Source organism: Xenopus laevis, chromosome 9_10S, assembly GCF_017654675.1.
Source record: "Xenopus laevis strain J_2021 chromosome 9_10S, Xenopus_laevis_v10.1, whole genome shotgun sequence".
NCBI lineage: Eukaryota > Metazoa > Chordata > Amphibia > Anura > Pipidae > Xenopus > Xenopus laevis.
Genome location: NC_054388.1, coordinates 106624132 through 106646186, shown reverse-complemented (window position 1 = coordinate 106646186; position 22055 = coordinate 106624132). Strand labels below are relative to the sequence as shown.

General features: G+C 40.1%; 1 protein-coding gene across 7 annotated transcripts in view; it reads left to right on the top strand.

Moving 5' to 3' along the window:
• The first annotated feature begins 509 nt into the window (after nucleotides 1–509).
• Nucleotides 510–22055, top strand: part of tom1l2.S (target of myb1 like 2 membrane trafficking protein S homeolog) — a 46750-nt gene continuing 25204 nt past the window's right edge. For 2 of the 7 annotated variants that reach the window (XM_041578326.1, XM_041578325.1), the window contains exons 1-5: nucleotides 513–759; nucleotides 11204–11288; nucleotides 12152–12230; nucleotides 13213–13362; nucleotides 20935–21069. In XM_041578326.1, the coding sequence (XP_041434260.1) occupies nucleotides 708–759; nucleotides 11204–11288; nucleotides 12152–12230; nucleotides 13213–13362; nucleotides 20935–21069 (501 nt within the window). In that variant the 5' untranslated portion in view covers nucleotides 513–707. Of the gene's footprint in view, nucleotides 760–11203; nucleotides 11289–12151; nucleotides 12231–13212; nucleotides 13363–20934; nucleotides 21070–22055 lie in introns of all 7 variants that reach the window. The other 5 variants (XM_041578328.1, XM_041578327.1, XM_041578331.1 and 2 more) reach the window with 3 other exon arrangements.

The following is a 22055-nucleotide window of genomic DNA, read 5'->3' as shown; positions in this document are numbered from 1 at the left end:
AATAATATAAAACAAAAACCAATAGCAAATTGTCTCAGAATATCTCTCTCTACAGCATACTAAATAGTTAATCTAAAGGTGAACAACACAACCCCCATTTTACAGGAATATGAGTGTCTATATAAACACCTGTTGAGAATAATAAAAAACAAATATTAGATATAATATTAATATGAAGAAGAATAAAATACATGTTGCCTGCTATTTGTTTATGGAATTTGAATCTCACGGGCAGCGCAGCAGAAGCGTCTCTTTGTTGCTTGGGGAAACAAAGCACGTGACTTACAGAAAGCTTCCGGAGAATTGTTTGTTGAATGTTCACATAAAGATTTCGTATTCAATTCCTATCTGACCAATCGCGGTAGACGAGATTGACGTTTTGCTCAGGCGGAGTTATGTAAAAATGATTAACGCAATGAGAAAAGAGTAAACAGTCGCCGGATAGTAGCACGGCCAGGATTGGCTGTAGCTGTGTCCAATGCCCTGCCTACTCCCTTGCGTCATAAGTGATGACAGTCAGAAAATCCTATCAAATCTGTAACTTTGCCTCAATCGTGAAGGGCTAATGTTTTAACCGGGTGATGGACAAGTCCACTATCCAATAGGCTTGTTGCTTTTGCAGTGATGCCCAATAGACAATGAGAGTAGGTGGATCCCTTCTGAGGCTGTGTGAGGACTGACTGGGCCGGGTGTTTGTTGTCATCAAGATGGAGTTTCTTCTGGGGAACCCGTACAGCACCCCCGTGGGACAATGCATCGGTAAGGGCCTGTTTTACACGGGCTGGTACCTCACGAGATTCGTATTGCCTTGTGGTTCTCCTTGAGCTCAGTACTACCTGTCACCTTGGTCTCCTGTCATGTGTTATTGGCATCTCTCTATCTGCTGCTGTGTTTTCTGCCTATAGTATTCTTCTACTGACTTCTCCCCTGTATGTGTGCTGTCTGCTCTACTCTATTATGTGTTCTACAGGCAACTCTGACTGTCACTCGTGTATTATAAGGGATAATGTACCCCCTACTGTAAATGATAAGGATATTAGAAGTCACTGAGGGGTTGTTCTGTGACCATATAAAGGCACAAGGCTGCAGGCTGAGTTATACAGGGAACTCTGAGTATCACTCATGTATTATAAGGGATAATATACCCCCTACTGTAAATGATAAGGATATTAGAAGTCACTGAGGGGTTGTTCTGTGACCATGTAAAGGCATAAGGCTGCAGGCTGAGTTATACAGGGAACTCTGAGTATCACTCATGTATTATAAGGGATAATGTACCCCCTACTGTAAATGATAAGGATATTAGAAGTCACTGAGGGGTTGTCCTGTGACCATATAAAGGCACAAGGCTGCAGGCTGAGTTATACAGGGAACTCTGAGTATCACTCATGTATTATAAGGGATAATGTACCCCCTACTGTAAATGATAAGGATATTAGAAGTCACTGAGGGGTTGTTCTGTGACCATATAAAGACACAAGGCTGCAGGCTGAGTTATACAGGGAACTCTGAGTATCACTCATGTATTATAAGGGATAATGTACCCCCTACTGTAAATGATAAGGATATTATAAGTCACTGAGGTGTTCTGTGACCATATAAAGGCACAAGGCTGCAGGCTGAGTTATACAGGGAACTCTGAGTATCACTCATGTATTATAAGGGATAATATACCCCCTACTGTAAATGATAAGGATATTAGAAGTCACTGAGGGGTTGTTCTGTGACCATATAAAGACACAAGGCTGCAGGATCAGTTATACAGAGAACTCTGAGTATCACTCATGTATTATAAGGGATAATGCACCCCCTACTGTAAATGATAAGGATATTAGAAGTCACTGAGGAGTTGTTCTGTGACCATATAAAGACACAAGGCTGCAGGCTGAGTTATACAGGGAACTCTGAGTATCGCTCATGTATTATAAGGGATAATGTACCCCCTACTGTAAATGATAAGGATATTAGAAGTCACTGAGGGGTTATGTGACCATATAAAGGTAAGGAGGGGATCATTTTTTCTTATATGGCACATGTTTTCCTGGGTCACATGATGTACATGATATCACTGCTGATTAGAATATATTTAGCTGGATATTCATGGTGTTAGTGTATTATAAGATTACACACATGAGAAGGTCATATTAGAAGCTGATATACTCAGGGAGGGTATAATAACACTGCTGGTTGATGTGTATTTTAATGTTGGATAGCAGAGAAATCAGAGTATATGTTTGGAAATTATAGAAATCTGCTGTCATTTACAGGTATGGGATCTGTTATCCAGAATCCTTGGTACCTGGGGGTTTCCGGTTAATGGATCTTTCCGTAATTTGGATCTTCATACCTTAATTCTACTAGAAAATCATATAAACATTAAATAAACCCAATAGGCTGGTTTTGCTTCCAATAAGGATTAATTATATCTTAGTTGGGATCAAGTACAAGCGACTGTTTTATTATTACAAAGAAAAAGGAGATATCTTATAAAAATCTGGATTATTTGGATATAATGGAGTCTATGGGAGACGACCTTTCCATAATTCAGAGCTTTCTGGATAATGGGTTCCAGATAATGGATCTCATACCTGTACATGTCTCTTGTGCATTTTCTATTGCTTTGTGAGCATTAGTCACGTCTCTGCCTCGTGTCTGTACCTGTCACCCCTCTGTACATTTCACTGACTGCACCAGTTTTCTGTTCCTTGTCTGTAATCTCTCAGGATCTGTCATGTCTATGTATCTGATATTACCTTCTCTACACTCTCGGAACCTTCTGTCTGTCTCCTCTCTGTCACCGGGTGCCGTATCCCCTTTGCTTCGAATCATTTCTCGTAACCCACATGTACCTGTCATTTCTCGGGCGCATATTTGTATCTTAGTCATGTTTGTGTCTCGTTGGGTTTCATATTATATGTCTCTCATTATTGAATTGATTGATATCCTGTGTACAGTATCAGGGCACCCATTACAAGTATAGGATCTGTTATCCACAATGCTTGGTTCCTGGGGTTTTCCGGATAACGGATATTTCTGTAATTTGACTTGTCATACCTTAAGTGGCAGATTTATTAAGGGTCGAAGTGAAAATTAGAATTTTCAAGTTTTTTTTTTTTTTTAATTTGAGTTTTTTTTTTTAATTTAATTCGAGTTTTTCTAATTAGAATTTGATTCGAGTTTTTCTAATTAGAATTTGATTTTGAGCTTTTCAAATTTGATTCGAGGTTTTCAAATTAGAATTTGATTCGAGTTTTTCGAATTTGATTCGAGTTTTTCGAATTTGATTCGAGTTTTTCGAATTTGAATTTGATTGAGTTTTTTCGAATTACAATTTGATTCGAGCTTTTCAAATTACAATTTGATTCAAGCTTTTCAAATTTGAATTTGTTTTGAGTTTTTCGAATTAGAATTTGATTCGAGTTTTTCGAATTAGAATTTGATTCGAGTTTTTCGAATTTGATTCGAGTTTTTCGAATTTGATTCGAGTTTTTCGAATTTGATTCGAGTTTTTCGAATTTGATTCGAGTTTTTCGAATTTGATTCGAGTTTTTCGAATTAGAATTTGATTCGAGCTTTTCAAATTACAATTTGATTCAAGCTTTTCAAATTTGAATTTGTTTTGAGTTTTTCGAATTAGAATTTGATTCGAGTTTTTCGAATTAGAATTTGATTCGAGTTTTTCGAATTTGATTCGAGTTTTTCGAATTTGATTCGAGTTTTTCGAATTTGATTCGAGTTTTTCGAATTTGATTCGAGTTTTTCGAATTTGATTCGAGTTTTTCGAATTTGATTCGAGTTTTTCGAATTTGATTCGAGTTTTTCGAATTGCAATTTGATTCGAGCTTTTCAAATTACAATTTGATTCGAGCTTTTCAAATTACAATTTGATTCAAGCTTTTCAAATTTGAATTTGTTTTGAGTTTTTCGAATTACAATTTGATTCGAGTTTTTCGAATTAGAATTTGATTCGAGTTTTTCGAATTTGATTCGAGTTTTTCGAATTTGATTCGAGTTTTTCGAATTTGATTCGAGTTTTTCGAATTAGGATTTGATTGAGTTTTTCGAATTTGATTCGAGTTTTTCGAATTTGACTCGAGTCTATCATTCGAGTCTTTCAAATTTGGTTCGAGTTTTTCGAATGAGTTTTTCGAATTTGAGTTTTTCGAATTTGGGTTTTTCGAATTTGGGTTTTTCGAATTCGAGTTTGATTCGAGTTTTCAGGTCAATTCAATCAGTCCGAGCTGAGAAAATTAAATTTTATTAGTACATTTTTGTAATACATTTTGATTGGTCGAATTGCGAGTTTATGGGAGTTTTAGAAAACTCGCATGAATTCTAAATTCAAACCTTGATAAATGTGCCTCTAATAGAAAATCATTTAAACATTAAATAGACCCAATAGGCTGGTTTTGCTTCCAATAAGGATTAATTATATCTTAGTTGGGATCAAGTACAAGATACTGTTTTATTATTACACAGAAAAAGGAAATCGTTTTTAAAGATTTGGATTATTTGATGATGTACCTTTCTGTAATTCGGAGCTTTCTGCATAACAGGTTTTCCAGATAACTTATCCCATACCTATACCTGTACGGTTGTTCACCTTTGAGTAAAATCTTAGTATGATGTAGAGCAGAGGATCCCCAACCCCAACCCGTGAGCAATCAGGAGCAAAAGGAGTTGAGGAGCAACAATAGATGAAAAATGTTCTTGAGCTGCCAAATAAGTGCTGTGATTGGCCATTTAGTAGCCCCTATGTGGATTGTCAGTCTACATTGAGACTCTGTTTGGCAGTACACCTGGTTTTTATACAACCAAAACTTGCCTGGAATTTAAAAATAATCACCTGCTTTGAGGCCACTGGGAGCAACATCCAAGGGGTTGGAGAGCAACATGTTACTCACGAGTTACTAGTTGGGGATCACTGATGTAGAGAGTGATATTCTGAGACAATTTGCAACTGATTTAAATTTTTTATTATTTGTGTTTTTTGAGTTGTTTAGCTTTTTTATTCAGCAGCTCTCCAGTTTGCAATTTTGTCTGACAACAGCCCCTGTAATTATTTAGGATTATTCTCTTTGTTAAGGTGGCCATACACGGGCCGATAAAAGCTGCCGACAGACTGTGTCGGCAGCTTATTGGCCCGTGTATGGGGGCCCCCGACGGGCTTCCCCGATCGAGATCTGGCCGAAAGTCGGCCAGATCTCGATCGGATGGGGTTAAAAATCCCGTCGGATCGCGGCCGCATCTGTTCGTTGATGCGGTACCGCGATCCGACCGCCCATTTGCGAGCGCTAGGATCCGATCGTTGGGCCCTAGGGCCCACGATCGGATCAGCCCGATATTGCCCACCTCAAGGTGGGCATATCGGAGGGAGATCCGCTCGTTTGGCGACATCGCCAAACGAGTGGATCTATCCGTGTATGGCCACCTTTAGTCTCTTGGCTAATAAGCCTCGAGGCTATTTAAATCTGTGCTGAGACTAATATGTCTGTGAGCTCTTCAGGATCCTCATGAAGAGAATAATCTCTAGGCCAGTGTCTAATCATCCGTAACAAGTTCAGGCAAATAAACGGCTTTCACTTTGCCCTGTGCCCTTGAGTGTAGGGTTTATGAGTAAGTGCCAGACACACTCTAGAGACACAAGCTGGGATCAGCATTGAAGCTCCTATTGCTATGAGACGGGCCTGCTTGTACAGGTATGGGATCCGTTATCCGTAAATTTGTTATGCAGAAAGCTCTGAATTACAGAATGCCCGTCTCCCACAGACTCCGTTTAATCCAAATAATGCAAATTTTTAAAAATTGTTTCCTTTTTCCACCTTAATAATAAAACAGTACAGATATAGGATCCGTTATCCGGAAACCCGTTATTCAGAAAGCTCGGAATTGCAGAGTGCCCGTCTCCCACAGACTCTGTTTTATCCAAATTTTTAAAAATGATTTTCTTTTTCCACCTTAATAATAAAACAGTTCAGGTATGGGATTGGTTATCCGGAAACACGTTATTCAGAAAGCTCCGAATTACGGAATGCTCATCTCCCACAGACTCCGTTTAATCCAAATTTTTAAAAATGATTCCCTTTTTCCACCTTAGTAATAAAACAGTACAGAGTTTTTCGAATTTGATTCGAGTTTTTCGAATTTGATTCGAGTTTTTCGAATTTGATTCGAGTTTTTCGAATTTGATTCGAGTTTTTCGAATTTGATTCGAGTTTTTCGAATTTGATTCGAGTTTTTCGAATTTGATTCGAGTTTTTCTAATTTGATTCGAGTTTTTCTAATTTGATTCGAGTTTTTCGAATTTGATTCGAGTTTTTGAATTTGATTCGAGTTTTTCTAATTTGATTCGAGTTTGATTAGATTTTTTCGAGTTTGATTCGAGTCTTTCATTCGAGTCTTTCAAATTTGGTTCGAGTTTTTCGAATTTGAGTTTTTCGAATTTGAGTTTTTCGAATTTGGGTTTTTCGAAATTTGGGTTTTTCGAATTTGGGTTTTTCGAATTTGGGTTTTTCGAATTTGGGTTTTTCGAATTTGGGTTTTTCGAATTTGGGTTTTTCGAATTTGGGTTTTTCGAATTTGGGTTTTTCGAATTTGGGTTTTTCGAATTTGGGTTTTTCGAATTTGGGTTTTTCGAATTTGGGTTTTTCGAATTCGGGTTTTTCGAATTCGGGTTTTTCGAATTCGGGTTTTTCGAATTCGGGTTTTTCGAATTCGGGTTTGATTCGAGTTTTCAGGTCAATTCAATCAGTCCGAGCTGAGAAAATTAAATTTTATTAGTACTTTTTTTTAATACATTTCGATTGGTCGAATTTCGAGTTTATGGGAGTTTTAGAAAACTCGCATGAATTCTAAATTCAAACCTTGATAAATGTGCCTCTAATGGAAAATCATTTAATTTTCCATTAACAGATTTCCTTTTTCCACCTTAATAATAAAACAGTACAGATATAGGGTCCGTTATCCGGAAACCCGTTATTCAGAAAGCTCGGAATTGCAGAATGCCCGTCTCCCACAGACTCTGTTTTATCCACATTTTTAAAAATGATTTTCTTTTTCCACCTTAATAATAAAACAGTTCAGGTATGGGATTGGTTATCCGGAAACACGTTATTCAGAAAGCTCCGAATTACAGAATGCTCATCTCCTACAGACTCCTTTTAATCCAAATTTTTAAAAATGATTCCCTTTTTCCACTTTAGTAATAAAACAGTACAGATATAGGATCCGTTATCTGGAAACCCGTTATTAAGAAAGCTCCGAATTACGGAATGCCCGTCTCCCACAGACTCCGTTTAATCCAAATTTTTGAAAATGTTTTCCTTTTTCTCCTTAATAATAAAACAGTACAGGTATGGGATCCTTTATCCAGCAACCCGTTATCCATAAAGCTCTAAATTACGGAATGGCCGTCTTCATTTTAACTTTTAAAAATGATTTCCTTTTTCTCTGTAATAATAAAAAGTACTTTGTACCTGCTCTCCCTCCCCCCTCCATTCCCTCTGTCGCTCTCCCCTCCATTTCTCCATCTCTGTTGCTCCCCCCTCCCTCTCCTCAGTCTGGGTATGGGATCCTTTATCCAGCAACCCGTTATCCATAAAGCTCTAAATTACGGAATGGCCGTCTCCCATAGTCTTCATTTTAACTTTTAAAAATGATTTCCTTTTTCTCTGTAATAATAAAAAGTACCTTGTACCTGCTCTCCCTCCCCTCCATCGCTCTCCCTCCCCTCCCCCCTCCATTCCCTCTGTCGCTCTCCCCTCCATTTCTCCATCTCTGTTGCTCCCCTCTCCTCAGTCTCTCTCCCATCCAGCCCTCCCCTCCATGTCTTCCTCCCCCTCCCCTCCGTCGCTCTCCCCTCCCTCATCTCCATCACTCACCCCTCCCATCCCTCCGTATCCTCTCTCTGCGTTGCTCCTGTTGGGTGGCCCTGATTTGCACCATCCTAAGATCTGGTTCTGTTCTATTTAAAGCTTGACTATAGAACTGTGCCTTGATTTGTTACTGGTAAAATAGTGCCTAGTTGTGGGAGAATTTAAAATTGAAAATAATACTAGGTAAATACCCAGATATTAAAAAATATCTATTTTCCCATAAAGTGAGATCAATGTGCTAACCTGCAAGGCCAAAGTGACTGCTCCAGAAGTTGCAACCCTTTTACACAAACATGTTACACAAGACCTGCATTCCATGGTGTGTCTGTATTATCCACACCGGGATTTAATTCTTGATTTCCCGTTTAGCAAAGGTGTGTGCTTTCTTTAGAGTTAGTGGGTCCCACCCAAAATTGCAATGCAGATTATAGCAGATAGTGATCTGATTGGTGCATTAATATTGCCTTGCACTTTGGTCTGAATCCAGTTTCACTGACTCCGGGTCCAGTGAATATATATAGTTTTTGGGCATCCTCCATCCAGACAAGGTTATTCTAATTCCCCTGCCTTTTTCATTCTCTACAAAGCAATATTCCCATGAGACGAGCTGGTATAAATTAGACATGTTCAGGCAAATGTTAATGGAGTAAGACGCTTTCACCAGTGACACGGACACTTAGGGTCTACAATGTACATTAAGCATATTCCATTTATCCCCAATTCTACTGTGCTCACATTGCAGAGCATTGTTCTCCCAGAGATGGGTTAATATCCTCAGAGGTAGTACACAATGTCTGGGAAGGGAGTGTGGCTGTGGGATAGCAGGTATAGTAGGGAGAGATGGTGCCTATAGTAACAGTGGATAATAGTCTCTGGGAAGGGAGTGTGACTGTGGGATAGCAGGTATAGTAGGGAGAGAAGGTGCCTATAGTAACAGTGGGATAATAGTCTCTGGGAAGGGAGTGTGACTGTGTGATAGTAGGGAGAGATGGTGCCTATAGTAACAGTGGATAATAGTCTCTGGGAAGGGAGTGTAACTGTGGGATAGCAGGTATAGTAGGGAGAGATGGTGTCTATAGTAACAGTGGATAATAGTCTCTGGGAAGGGAGTGTGTCTGTGGGATAGCAGGTATAGTAGGGAGAGATGGTGCCTATAGTAACAGTGGGATAATAGTCTCTGGGAAGGGAGTGTGACTGTGGGATAGCAGGTATAGTAGGGAGAGATGGTGTCTATAGTAACAGTGGATAATAGTCTCTGGGAAGGGAGTGTGACTGTGGGATAGCAGGTATAGTAGGGAGAGATGGTGTCTATAGTAACTGGATAATAGTCTCTGGGAAGGGAGTGTGACTGTGGGATAGCAGGTATAGTAGGGAGAGATGATGTCTATAGTAACAGTGGGATAATAGTCTCTGGGAAGGGAGTGTGACTGTGGGATAGCAGGTATAGTAGGGAGAGATGGTGCCTATAGTAACAGTGGGATAATAGTCTATGGGAAGGGAGTGTGACTGTGGGATAGCAGGTATAGTAGGGAGAGATGGTGTCTATAGTAACAGTGGATAATAGTCTCTGGGAAGGGAGTGTGACTGTGGGATAGCAGGTATAGTAGGGAGAGATGGTGTCTATAGTAACTGGATAATAGTCTCTGGGAAGGGAGTGTGACTGTGGGATAGCAGGTATAGTAGGGAGAGATGGTGTCTATAGTAACAGTGGGATAATAGTCTCTGGGAAGGGAGTGTGACTGTGGGATAGCAGGTATAGTAGGGAGAGATGGTGCCTATAGTAACAGTGTGATAATAGTCTATGGGAAGGGAGTGTGACTGTGGGATAGCAGGTATAGTAGGGAGAGATGGTGCCTATAGTAACAGTGGGATAATAGTCTCTGGGAAGGGAGTGTGACTGTGGGATAGCAGGTATAGTAGGGAGAGATGGTGCCTATAGTAACAGTGGATAATAGTCTCTGGGAAGGGAGTGTGACTGTGGGATAGCAGGTATAGTAGGGAGAGATGGTGTCTATAGTAACAGTGGGATAATAGTCTCTGGGAAGGGAGTGTGACTGTGGGATAGCAGGTATAGTAGGGAGAGATGGTGTCTATAGTAACAGTGGGATAATAGTCTCTGGGAAGGGAGTGTGACTGTGGGATAGCAGGTATAGTAGGGAGAGATGGTGTCTATAGTAACAGTGGGATAATAGTCTCTGGGAAGGGAGTGTGACTGTGGGATAGCAGGTATAGTAGGGAGAGATGGTGCCTATAGTAACAGTGGATAATAGTCTCTGGGAAGGGAGTGTGACTGTGGGATAGCAGGTATAGTAGGGAGAGATGGTGTCTATAGTAACAGTGGGATAATAGTCTCTGGGAAGGGAGTGTGACTGTGGGATAGCAGGTATAGTAGGGAGAGATGGTGCCTATAGTAACAGTGGGATAATAGTCTCTGGGAAGGGAGTGTGACTGTGGGATAGCAGGTATAGTAGGGAGAGATGGTGCCTATAGTAACAGTGGATAATAGTCTCTGGGAAGGGAGTGTGACTGTGGGATAGCAGGTATAGTAGGGAGAGATGGTGTCTATAGTAACAGTGGGATAATAGTCTCTGGGAAGGGAGTGTGACTGTGGGATAGCAGGTATAGTAGGGAGAGATGGTGCCTATAGTAACAGTGGGATAATAGTCTCTGGGAAGGGAGTGTGACTGTGGGATAGCAGGTATAGTAGGGAGAGATGGTGCCTATAGTAACAGTGGGATAATAGTCTCTGGGAAGGGAGTGTGACTGTGGGATAGCAGGTATAGTAGGGAGAGATGGTGCCTATAGTAACAGTGGATAATAGTCTCTGGGAAGGGAGTGTGACTGTGGGATAGCAGGTATAGTAGGGAGAGATGGTGCCTATAGTAACAGTGGATAATAGTCTCTGGGAAGGGAGTGTGACTGTGGGATAGCAGGTATAGTAGGGAGAGATGGTGACTAAAGTAGCAATAGGGTAATAATATCTGGGGAGCCATCATGAAGGCCCTTGTACTAGTGCATTGTCTCTTCTGCTTAAGCCTTTAAATATTATTAAATATGGCATCTGTCGGGGGTAGTTGTGTGTTGCATAATGAATAATTTAATGTCCTGATTTCTAGACCATAGCAGAACTAATTCTAACTGTAAATAGCTGTGCTTCTCATAAAACCTGGACCCCAGTGCATTTTCTCATGGGCATTAACTGCTTTGCTACTAATTCTGCAACCCACATGCACAATAGTAAACCATGACTTTTGGATTTATGGGAATTTAGGCATTTATTTTTGGCAGAATTGTTACCGTTCTCATGCGTTTCTCTCTCTCTCTCTCAGAAAAAGCTACAGACGGTTCACTGCAGAGTGAGGACTGGACACTTAACATGGAAATCTGTGACATTATTAATGAGACAGAAGAAGGGTAAGTTAAATCATCTCCAGCTCCTTATATCAGTCATGTGCTTGTACTTTTTTTCTTTTTTGTCTTAGGGGAGAAGTGTGGTGTTTACTTGTTTATTTATAATTAAAATAATTGAATAAAAAAAGTGAATGTACAATTGATGAGGGGGCTATTCTAAGCACTTTTGTCATTTACATTCATTATTTATTTTGTTTTTATTCCAAGATATTAAGGAATACATGTGCTGTTAATATGAATGAATTTTGTTACAACAGCGCCACCTGCTGGTCAGTTTCCCACCAGTCTGACCACCAAGTAGTCAAGGAAGTTGTCAGGAGAAAAAGAGGCTGCTCTGATGTTCTTCTGCTTAGGGAAGATTTGAGAAAGGTTTCTAATTTTTTTACTAAGCAGAAGAACATCAGAGCAGCCTCTTTCTTTCTCCTGACAACTTCCTTGACTACTTGGTGGTCAGACTGGGCAGAAACTGACCAGCAGGTGGTGCTGTTGTAACAAAATTCATTCATATTAACAGTACATGTATCCCTTAATATCTTGGAATAAAAACAAAATAAATAATGAATGTACATTACAAAAGTGCTTAGAATAGCCCCCTCGTCACTTTTACATTCACAAATTTAAAGGTTTACTTATCCTTTAAGAGAGAGAGAATCTAGTGGTGATTTATAAATGGATTTTTTTTATTGATAATGCTTATGAATAATTTGCTGATGGTGCTGTGTTCTTCTTGATTTATTTCAACTCAACACTTATATAAAAAACTTATTCTAAGGATTCGTGTAGGTATAAATGGTGATTGATGTATGCTGCCAGTAGGGGGCAACGTTTGTCACTTCGCTCTGTCTGAGACATATTCTTTCTTTTAGTCCAAAAGATGCCATAAGAGCCCTGAAGAAGAGGCTGAATGGGAATAGGAATTACAGAGAAGTGATGCTTGCACTGACAGTAAGTATATTGCTACTTCTTACACTAAAGTGCATGTGCCCACAGCACACAGACTTATTTTCTTTACATCTGTTGTAATATGGGCCGACACATGCCTCGTCCATTCAAAGGAAAACTAAAGCCTAAAAATGAATATGACTAGAAATGCCATATTTTATATAGTGAACTTATTGCACGAGGCTAAAGTTTCAGCTTGTCAATAGCAGCAATGATCCAGGACTTCAAACTTGTCACAGGGGGTCACCATCTTGGAAAGTGTCTGTGACACTCACATGCTCAGTGGGCTCTGATTGGCTGTTGAGAAGCTAAGCTTAGGGCTCGTCACTAATTATCCAGCAGAAAATGAGCTTCCCTGGCTGTAATATAAGCTGATGCTACAGGTTTGCTGATTATTAAATTCTGATGCTAATTGCACTGGTTTCTGTGCTGCCATGTAGTAATTATCTGTATTAATTACTAATCAGCCTTATATTGTGACATTTCTATTCTATGTGTACTGTATATTGTGAGTGGGTCCCTAAGCTCAGTAAGTGACAGCAGCACAGAGCATGTGCAGTGAATCAACAGAAAAGAAGATGGGGAGCTACTGGGGCATCTTTGGAGACACAGATCTTTACTGCTAAAGGGCTGTGGTTGCCTTGGGCTGGTACAGAAGCACAAAACATAATGAACAACCTTTCTAGGTACTTTTTTTAGTTAGGCTTTAGTTCTCCTTTAAACATTATTGCCTGAGCCACTTAGAGGTTGGTCTGTGCCCCCCACCACATGTGTTGATGGCAGATGTTGGCAGATCAGAGATCAGATGTTTTGACCCAGAGAGGACAAAAGACTGGCGAAACCACTTACAAGGGACTCCAATCCTAAAAAATGAGTGGATTTAGTGAAACCCCATTGCAGTGTGGTTGTATCTTGTCCATCAGGACTTTCTACAAACAGAATTATACATAAGCTCTAGACAGTATGAATGTTTATTTCGTTTCAGGTCCTAGAGACTTGCGTGAAAAACTGCGGCCATCGTTTCCATGTCCTTGTCACCCATCGGGATTTTATAGACGGCATCCTGGTGAAGATCATTTCCCCGAAAAACAATCCTCCCACCATTGTGCAGGACAAGGTGCTTGCGCTTATCCAGGTGAGCAGTAACTGAGTGACTACAAATCCCTAATGAACCAAAGACTTCATTAAAATGATTGGAGCTGGAGGGAATGAGACAAAGGGATCAGTATTTAGCATTTACATTCCATTTAAACCAATATAATGTTTTGTTTCCCAGGCAGCAATACCGCAGACTAGTGATGTGCGGGCCGGCCCAATACCCGCGGGTCTGGTGGGTTCAGGCCGATCTCGCACCCCCTTTTCCAGCAATCTTACAGAAAATCCCGACCCACATATTACTACTGCAGACATATTAAGTAGGGATGCCCCAAATCCAGGATTCGGTTTGGGATTCAGCCAGGATTTTGCCTTTTTTTTTTAGCAGGATTCGTATTTGTCCAAATCCTTCTGCCCAGCCGAACCGAACCCTAATTTTCATATGCAAATTAGGGGTGGGAGAGAAATCGCATGACTTTTTGTCACAAAACAAGGAAGTAAAAAAATGTTTCCCCTTCCCACCCCTAATTTGCAGCTTTGAAATAGTGGTCACTGACCCTATCTAAAAACGAATGCTCTTTAAAGCTACACCTTTTTTGTTGTTGTAACTTTTTATTACTCAGCTTTCTATTCAAGTGCTCTCCTGTTCATATTCCAGTCTCTTATTTGTAGGATTTGTGGAATCCTTGTGCATGGCCAAACCGAATCCTAATTTGCATATGTAAATTAAGTGTGGGAAGGGAAATCATTTGACTTTTTTTCACAAAACAAGGAAGTAAAAAACATTTTCCCCACCTTTTCCTTTCCTGCCCCCAATTTCGCGAAGGATTCGGTGGTCCGACCAAACCAAAATAGGGGATTTGGTGCATCCCTGATATTAAGGGGCACATTTACTTAGCTCGAGTGAAGGAATAGAATAAAAAATACTTCAAATTTCGAAGTATTTTTTTGGCTACTTCGACCATCGAATTGGCTACTTCAACCTTCGACTACGACTTTGAATCGAACGATTCAAACTAAAAATCGTTTGACTATTCGACCATTCGATAGTCGAAGTACTGTCTCTTTAAAAAAAACTTCGACCACCTACTTCGCCACCTAAAACCTACCGAGCATCAATGTAAGCCTATGGGGAAGGTCCCCATAGGCTTTCCTAGCTTTTTTTGATCGAAGGAAAATCGTTTGATTCGAAGGATTTAATCGTTCGATCGAATGATTTTTCCTTCGATCTTATGAACGAAGGAAATGCGGTAAATCCTTCGACTTTGATATTCGAAGTCGAAGGATTTTACTTCGGTCGAATATCGAGGGTTAATTAACCCTCGATATTCGACCCTAAGTAAATGTGCCCCTAAGTGTGACATGGTTTTGCTGTTTTTCTATTTCCTTGGCAGTTACTCTGTAAATTTAAACAGATGATTCAGCTTTTAACTTTATCACTGATTGGGTCAAAAGCACCAACTGCAGTTTGGGACATAATTTTCTATAGGAGCCTTTCAGAATGAGTGATCCAGCTTTGTCCCATTAGGAGACTTTAATGTTTGGTTCTGAATGAATCAGTCAGCACAGCTTGGGTTACCGTATATACTCAAGTATAAGCCGAGTTTTTCAGCCCCCAAAATATGCTGAAAAACTCTACCTTGGCTTATACTTGGGTCAAGCGCAAAAACGGTCGCCGGCGCCTAAGGATAGTCGCCGGCGCCTATGAATAGTTGCCGGCGCCTAAGAATAGTCTCCAAGAATATTCGCGGGTGTCCAAGAATGGTCGCCGGCATCCAAAAAACGAGACGCCGGCACCTGCAATGGGAGCAGAAACCTTACATTTTTTGATTGAAACTTACCAGAAGCTGCTGCATTTCTCACCCTAGGCTTATACTCGAGTCAATAAGCTTTTCCCAGTTTTTGGAGGTAAAATTAGGTACCTCGGCTTATACTCGGGACGGCTTATACTCGAGTATATATGGTATATCCACGGGCCCCAGGCATTTTCTAATGGTTCACCTTCTCTATCATGATAATTTATTCTTGGACCGATGCAGAATTCTTTAATCTCATAAGAACTGTCCATGTGTAAAAATAACCCAAACAGTACAGCTGTTGTTCCTTCCTTGCTCCTGGCCATTAGCCAAATGAGAATGTTAAAAACATTCAGGGACCACAAAAGAAGAATAATATAGGAACCTGGTATATTGTAGGGTCAGAGAACAAAGTGGGTAAAGATTTTAACTAAATTTTTAATAAATTGTCATGCAAAATTACAATTTGCTGACATGAACAAGAAATCTAAATGCAGCATATGCAAATGTTTGACTGCCCTTCCGGTATAGTCAGTAATTCCTTTTTGGTCCGAGTAGTTGTTGCAAATTACTCTAGGGGAACATATACCTACCACCTAACTCATAATGCTTTTCTGATCACTTTTGCTATTGAAATTATTTTTCTTTTTTTGTATTAGTATATCTATACCGGTATGGGATCCATTATCCAGAAATCTGTTATCCGGAAAGTTCCGACTTACGTAAAGGCCATCTCCTATGGACTCCATTTTATTTAAATAAACCAAATTTATAAAAATAATTTCCTTTTTCTCTGTTATAATAAAACAGTAGTTTGTACTTGATCCCAACTAAGATATAATTAATCCTTATTGGAAGCAAAACCAGCCTATTGGGTTTATTTAATGTTTACATAATTTTCTAGTAGACTTAAGGTATGTAGATCTAAATTATGGAAAGTTCCGTTATCCGGAAAAAGCCTGTACTACTTCTGGCATTTGTGCGTGATCCGAAAATCAGAAAATATCTCGTTATTTTCCCTTATTTATCAATACATTTTCCCGAAAATTTCCTGTGCAGGAAAAAACTCCAAAAATTCGTGACAAATTCAAATCGTACACATTTTTTGGGTTTTCCTGCCGAAAACTAAGATTTTTTCAGATTTTTGCCTGAAAACCACAAACTCTTCGGATTATTGCACCAAACCCAGGATATCTTCGGTACTTCTCCCATTGACTTAGATGCAACCTCTGCAGATGCCGGATTTTTGGTATCTGACTTTTTCCATCCTCGGAGTATAATAAATAAATAATTCTAGTTTGTTTTTCCCAATAAAAATTCAGATTTGATAGTCAAAAAAACTTGAACTTTTTATTTTTATTCTATTTGGAGGATTATTTTGCTGCAGCCGCTGGTTCTGCAGAGTTGGAGAAAGTTTGTATTAAACAATACAAAAACTATAAAATCCACATTAGATTACATGACAACACAGGACCCAGTGCAGTCTGTATATTCTGATTATTAATCAGTCTTGTTGTATCGGCTTCTGGCAGATATTATTTGACTTGTGCTGTTTTGATCATTTATGATGATCCCTAAGCAGCTCAGACCACAATGAGCATGTGCACAGTCTTGGTCTTGCAAAGATGTATAACAAAGTTACAAGATGGTGACCCCCTGTGGCCAACTTTGAAAGCATAAATCATTTGTTTGATTAGACTTGTGGTGCAGTAAGTTCATGTTTATGTTTAGTATAAAAATACAGCATTTCTAGCCTTATTCTATTGTAGACTTTACTTCCCCTTTAATGTTAAAGCAACTGAGCAGAGAAGTGTCAGGAAATGCTCCTGCATCCGTGAGCTCCTGGAGTTCTGACCATCTCCTGCTTAGGAAGAACAGCAGGGGGAGCTCATGTCACTATAACAATATAAGTAGTGTAAAAACTGTTTATATCATAAAAACAAAAAGAAAACTATTGTAAGTTGCAAAAAATGCTTCAAAGAGAACTCGTGGCAATTGTATGTTACGCTGCATGGGTGGGTATATGTCCCCTTTAAGCCCTGAAAATGATTTAGAGTCTATGTTCTTTAACTCACGCTACGTATGAGAAGGATAACAGCCTCATTGATTGCACACATTGCTCTTTTCATGTCCTTGGGAAAAGCAAGGAGACCCTTTTCAGATTTGGAAAGCTGACGTTCAGCCAGAAAGCATAACTTGCCAGTGAGTGACAGACACAAACACTGCAGAGACATCACGTCTGAAATGAAACCTGTTGAGAAGCTTAGCTGTCCTTTCACATTGAAACAAATGCCGTCTTCAATGACACTGAGTTGCCTTATGGCTTCTCATTGAACAGTGGCGTTTAATCTCAAGTTCCACATGGAGGTAACCCCTTCACGACTGAGCTCTGGAAATGATTTATGCCTAGCCAGTGCAGCAAAGAACTAGAGCATGAATACCCATAGTAATCATTTCAAAATGGTAATGAGGTTATTGGTTCTACGCCCCATTCCCAGATAAATTAGAGATGAACGATCGTACGTTGCAATCTACTGACCTGCCACTAACCATTCAGATGAAATAAAGTAGTAAAAGAACAAATGAGACGATGTTGTGCCTGTGACAGCAATCGGACAAAAGGTACAAATACTAGTGATTGATATTGTCACATAGGCGATACATTCAGAGATATTATGGTTAGCAACAGAAATCTTCTTAACTCGAAAAAATGTCGGGGCGATCCACACACGGTCCAAAAATCGTACAAACCTTCGTCTCGTACAACTTTATATTACCGTATTGTGTATCTTTCACCAGTGTTAGACTTCTGAATATAAAACTCCAGGGAAATATGTGTAGTGTTGCAGCTGCCTAAGTTAGAGGTAGTTAGTAATGATGTGTGGGTCAGCCCGAAACCTGTGGGTCGGGCTGATTCGGGCCGACTGCTGCAAAAAATCTTCGGGGCGGGTCCAGGTCGAACTCTTCTCCTGCTCTCCCTGCCCGCGACCTAGCACTTCCGGCGATGAATTTTATAGACTTGCCCCGCCCCTTTTGTGACATCACTGTGGGGCAGGTCAGACACGGGTCTATAAATAGAGGGGCAGCAGCAGGCCGGGTGCGGATTGGGAGAGGGCGGGTTAGGGTCCTGTGCGATTCGAGAAATTCTCAATCCGCACATCACTAGTAGTTAGGTAATTAAGTTGTAGTTAAAAGGAGGTGTGAGACTACACCTCAGAGCTTCCCCCTTGAGACCTCCTTGAGTGGAGGAGGGTGAGGAGCCGTGGAAACCTACTTGGGTAGAGGAAGGGGAGTTGTGTGTAGTGGGGAAAGAGAGTTTGATTCCCCCCGAGTTAAAGAGTTGGAGACAGCTCCAAAGGACTGGAGAGAGGAAGAGAGAAACCCCTCCCAGGAGACAAGAGTGTCTAGACTGAGCCCCAGAGAGGATTCTGGGATTTGTGTACATCCATGCCTGTGAGTTTTGTGTGGACACCAGTGAGAGTGTTAGAGCGGGACTGCTATTCCCTATGTTGAAGCAAGTGTGCTGAAGCATTGTTTTGTGTATAATAAAAGCCTGCATTTAAAGGAGCAGTTCAGTGTAAAAATAAAAACAGGGTAAATAGACAGGCTGCCTATTTGCCTGTCTATTTACCCACTTTTTATTTTACACTGAACTGTTCCTTTAAAGGTGTTGTCAGTAGGGATGCACCGAATCCACTATTTTGGATTCGGCTGAATCCCTGAATCCTTCATGAAATATGCAAATTAGGAGTGGGAAGGGGGAAAATGTTTTACTTCCTTGTTTTCTGACAAAAAGTCACGTGATTTCCCTCCCCCCCCTAATTTGCATATGCAAATTAGGGTTCGGATTCGGTTCAGCCTGGCAGAAGAATTCATCCTGGATTCGGTGCATCCCTAGTTGTCAGTCTTCTTTTCTGTGTCGCAAACTGTGCCGTGGCTATGGTCTTCGCTACCTGAAGGTCACTATATATATATATATATATATATATATATATATATATATATATATATATATATATATATATATATATATATATAAATAACAGTCCACGAAAAAGCCAGCAATAGTATAAATTGCCTGGGTGCAGTATCAAAATTATTTCGATAGACAACCAACAGAAGAGATCCGCACTCACAGGTCTTAGATAAAAAATAAAAGAAGTTTTATTGCAAAGATGTAAGTCTTCTGTTGGATATATATATATATATATATATATATATATCTGGAAACAGGCGAGCACACACAGGTCTTAATTGAAAAACAAAAGGTGTTTATTAAACAAAAAGTTTTTTGTTTAATAAACACCTTTTGTTTTTCAATTAAGACCTGTGTGTGCTCGCCTGTTTCCAGATATACATTATTATTTTGCTGTTAGCACCCAGGCAACAAGACTTTTTAAACGAGCTGTGCTGGCTTTTTTTGCTCTTTATATATATATATATATATATATATATATATATATATATATATATATATATATATATATATATATATATATATATATATATATATATATATATATATATATATATATATATAAGGTGTGGACTAAGTTCCTAGTTCGTCAGTGGAAGAAGAGTCATGACCTGTGTTATATGTTACCTGCGAGTGGCAACCCTTGCTCCTATCTCATGAATTCAGATCAGATATCAAGTGGGTGTGTAGCAATGCTCATGTACACAAGGTGAGATCTGTGTCTCACACAAGGGATTTCAGTCTCTCTGCTTCGGAAACCCCATACTCCATACATCTGCACTGTCTAGGGCAGCCTCATTGGGACTCTGTTGAAGGTAAGTGACATGTGAAAGAAAGGACAATTAGGTTGATGTAATGCAGCCGCTAATCAATATTACCATCTCTATAATTAGAGTCAACTTTACAACGTTTTTGTCCTTCAGATTTATTGCTGCATTCCTCTTAGGTTCAATGTTTCTTTGTTAGGTCTCCTGGAAATATATACAGTACAACCCACATTTTACGTTTTTCAGGGGACCAGGAAAAAATTATGTAAAATCCAGGAAACTGTAAAATCAGGGAAATGTATTACAGTTACTTCATCTTGCAGTACTGAAAGGATATAAGCACAGAAATCAGTTTTACTTTGAGATACAATATTTACTGTGTTAATAACAAGGGTTAAACATTGCAGGGTTAATGCTACACTATGGGGGGCAAGTGCAAGACTCTCTGTCAGTCACATACACAACCTAAAGCAATAAGTGATTGGTGCAGGACTGTATAAGGGGCAGACTGGAATTGACCATTTACAGGCAGAACCATGGCACAATATACATCTGGTTCATATAGGGGAAAAAGCAGTTTTGGGGAAGATCAGGACAAAATTTTGATGTCAAATCTGGGAAAACATAACTTAAAATCAGGGAAATGCACCCATTGAAATGGATTATAAATTTGTGGGACCACAAATAAAAAATGTAAAATGCGGGAGAACTTAAAATAACGGTACTTAAAATTGAGGTTTCAGTGTAGGTATGATGGGAATTAAAAATAGAATCACCCACATGCAGGGTCGAACTAGGGATCCTTCTGCCCCCCCCCTCCGGACCCTGGGGGCTGCTGCCTCTGAGCCTCCCGTTTGGCGACCGGACGCGGAAGGAAGAAAACCAGGGTCTGGATCTGGGCCGACGGGGCCCACTAGAGCCAGGGACCCACCGGGTTTTTTCCCGATTTCCCGCCAGCCCAGTCCGACCCGTATGCTTTTCAGACATGATTATAAACAGGCCTTTTGACACTTGGTTGTAATGCTTCAGATGGTTCCACCATAAGTAGTCGCATTCCCGTTGTTGTTTTGCAGGCTTGGGCGGACGCGTTTCGCAGCAGCCCTGACCTAACTGGAGTTGTACATATTTATGAGGAGCTGAAGAGAAAAGGAATAGAGTTTCCAATGGCAGATCTAGATGCCTTGTCTCCAATACACACACCCCAGAGGGTAAGTGGGCATCTATGCATTAAAGAGCAGGGTGCAACTTTTTTTTTTTTTTTTTTAATTCAAGAAAATTAACTTTAGCATGTTATAGAATGGCTCATTCTAAGCAACTTTTCAGTTGGCTGCCATTTTTTTTTTTTACTTTTTTTAAAAAAAAGAGCTGACTCTTTCCAGCTTGTACAGTTAAAGGTTTCTACATTTAAAGGCATTGTTCATTTTTAAAGAGGTCAGAGCTATACATCTGGCTGCTCAAGGCTCAAATGGCTGCCCCCAATTCTTTAATAACAATGTTCTGTGCTCTGGAGGGATAGAGGGGAGAAGCACTCATCCACAAGGCATATTCTGTCTGTAATATAACGGGGACACTTGGCCCTAGGGCCCAACGATCAGATCCCAACGATGGCTAACGGGCGGTCGGAAGCGGCCGCGATCCAACGGGATTTTTAGTCCCGATCGACATCTGCCCGACTTTCGGCCAGATATCAATCGGGGAAGCCCGTCGGAGGGCCCCATACACGGGCCAATAAGCTGCCGACTCGGTCTTTTATCGGCCCGTGTATGGCCACCTTAACAGATATCCCCCAGATCAACTTTGGACACACACACAGTAGAGTATCATCTCTATTACTGGATTGAAGCGTCTATATTCTGTGATAAGCACACTTGAATAGTGGCTCAGATCGTTACATTTTGACATTTTGCTGACATCTCTGTTACAGGCATTTTGTTATTGGGTATATACTCCTTTATTGCTGGGGTATTTACTCCTTTATTGCTGATATGTATACTCCTTTATTGCTGGGGGTGTACTCCTTTATTGCTGGGGTGTATATTCTTTATTGCTGGGGTGTATACTCCTTTATTGCTGGGGTGTATACTCTTTATTGCTGGGGTGTATATTCTTTATTGCTGGGGTGTATACTCCTTTATTGCTGGGGTGTATATTCTTTATTGCTGGGGTGTATACTCCTTTATTGCTGGGTTGTATA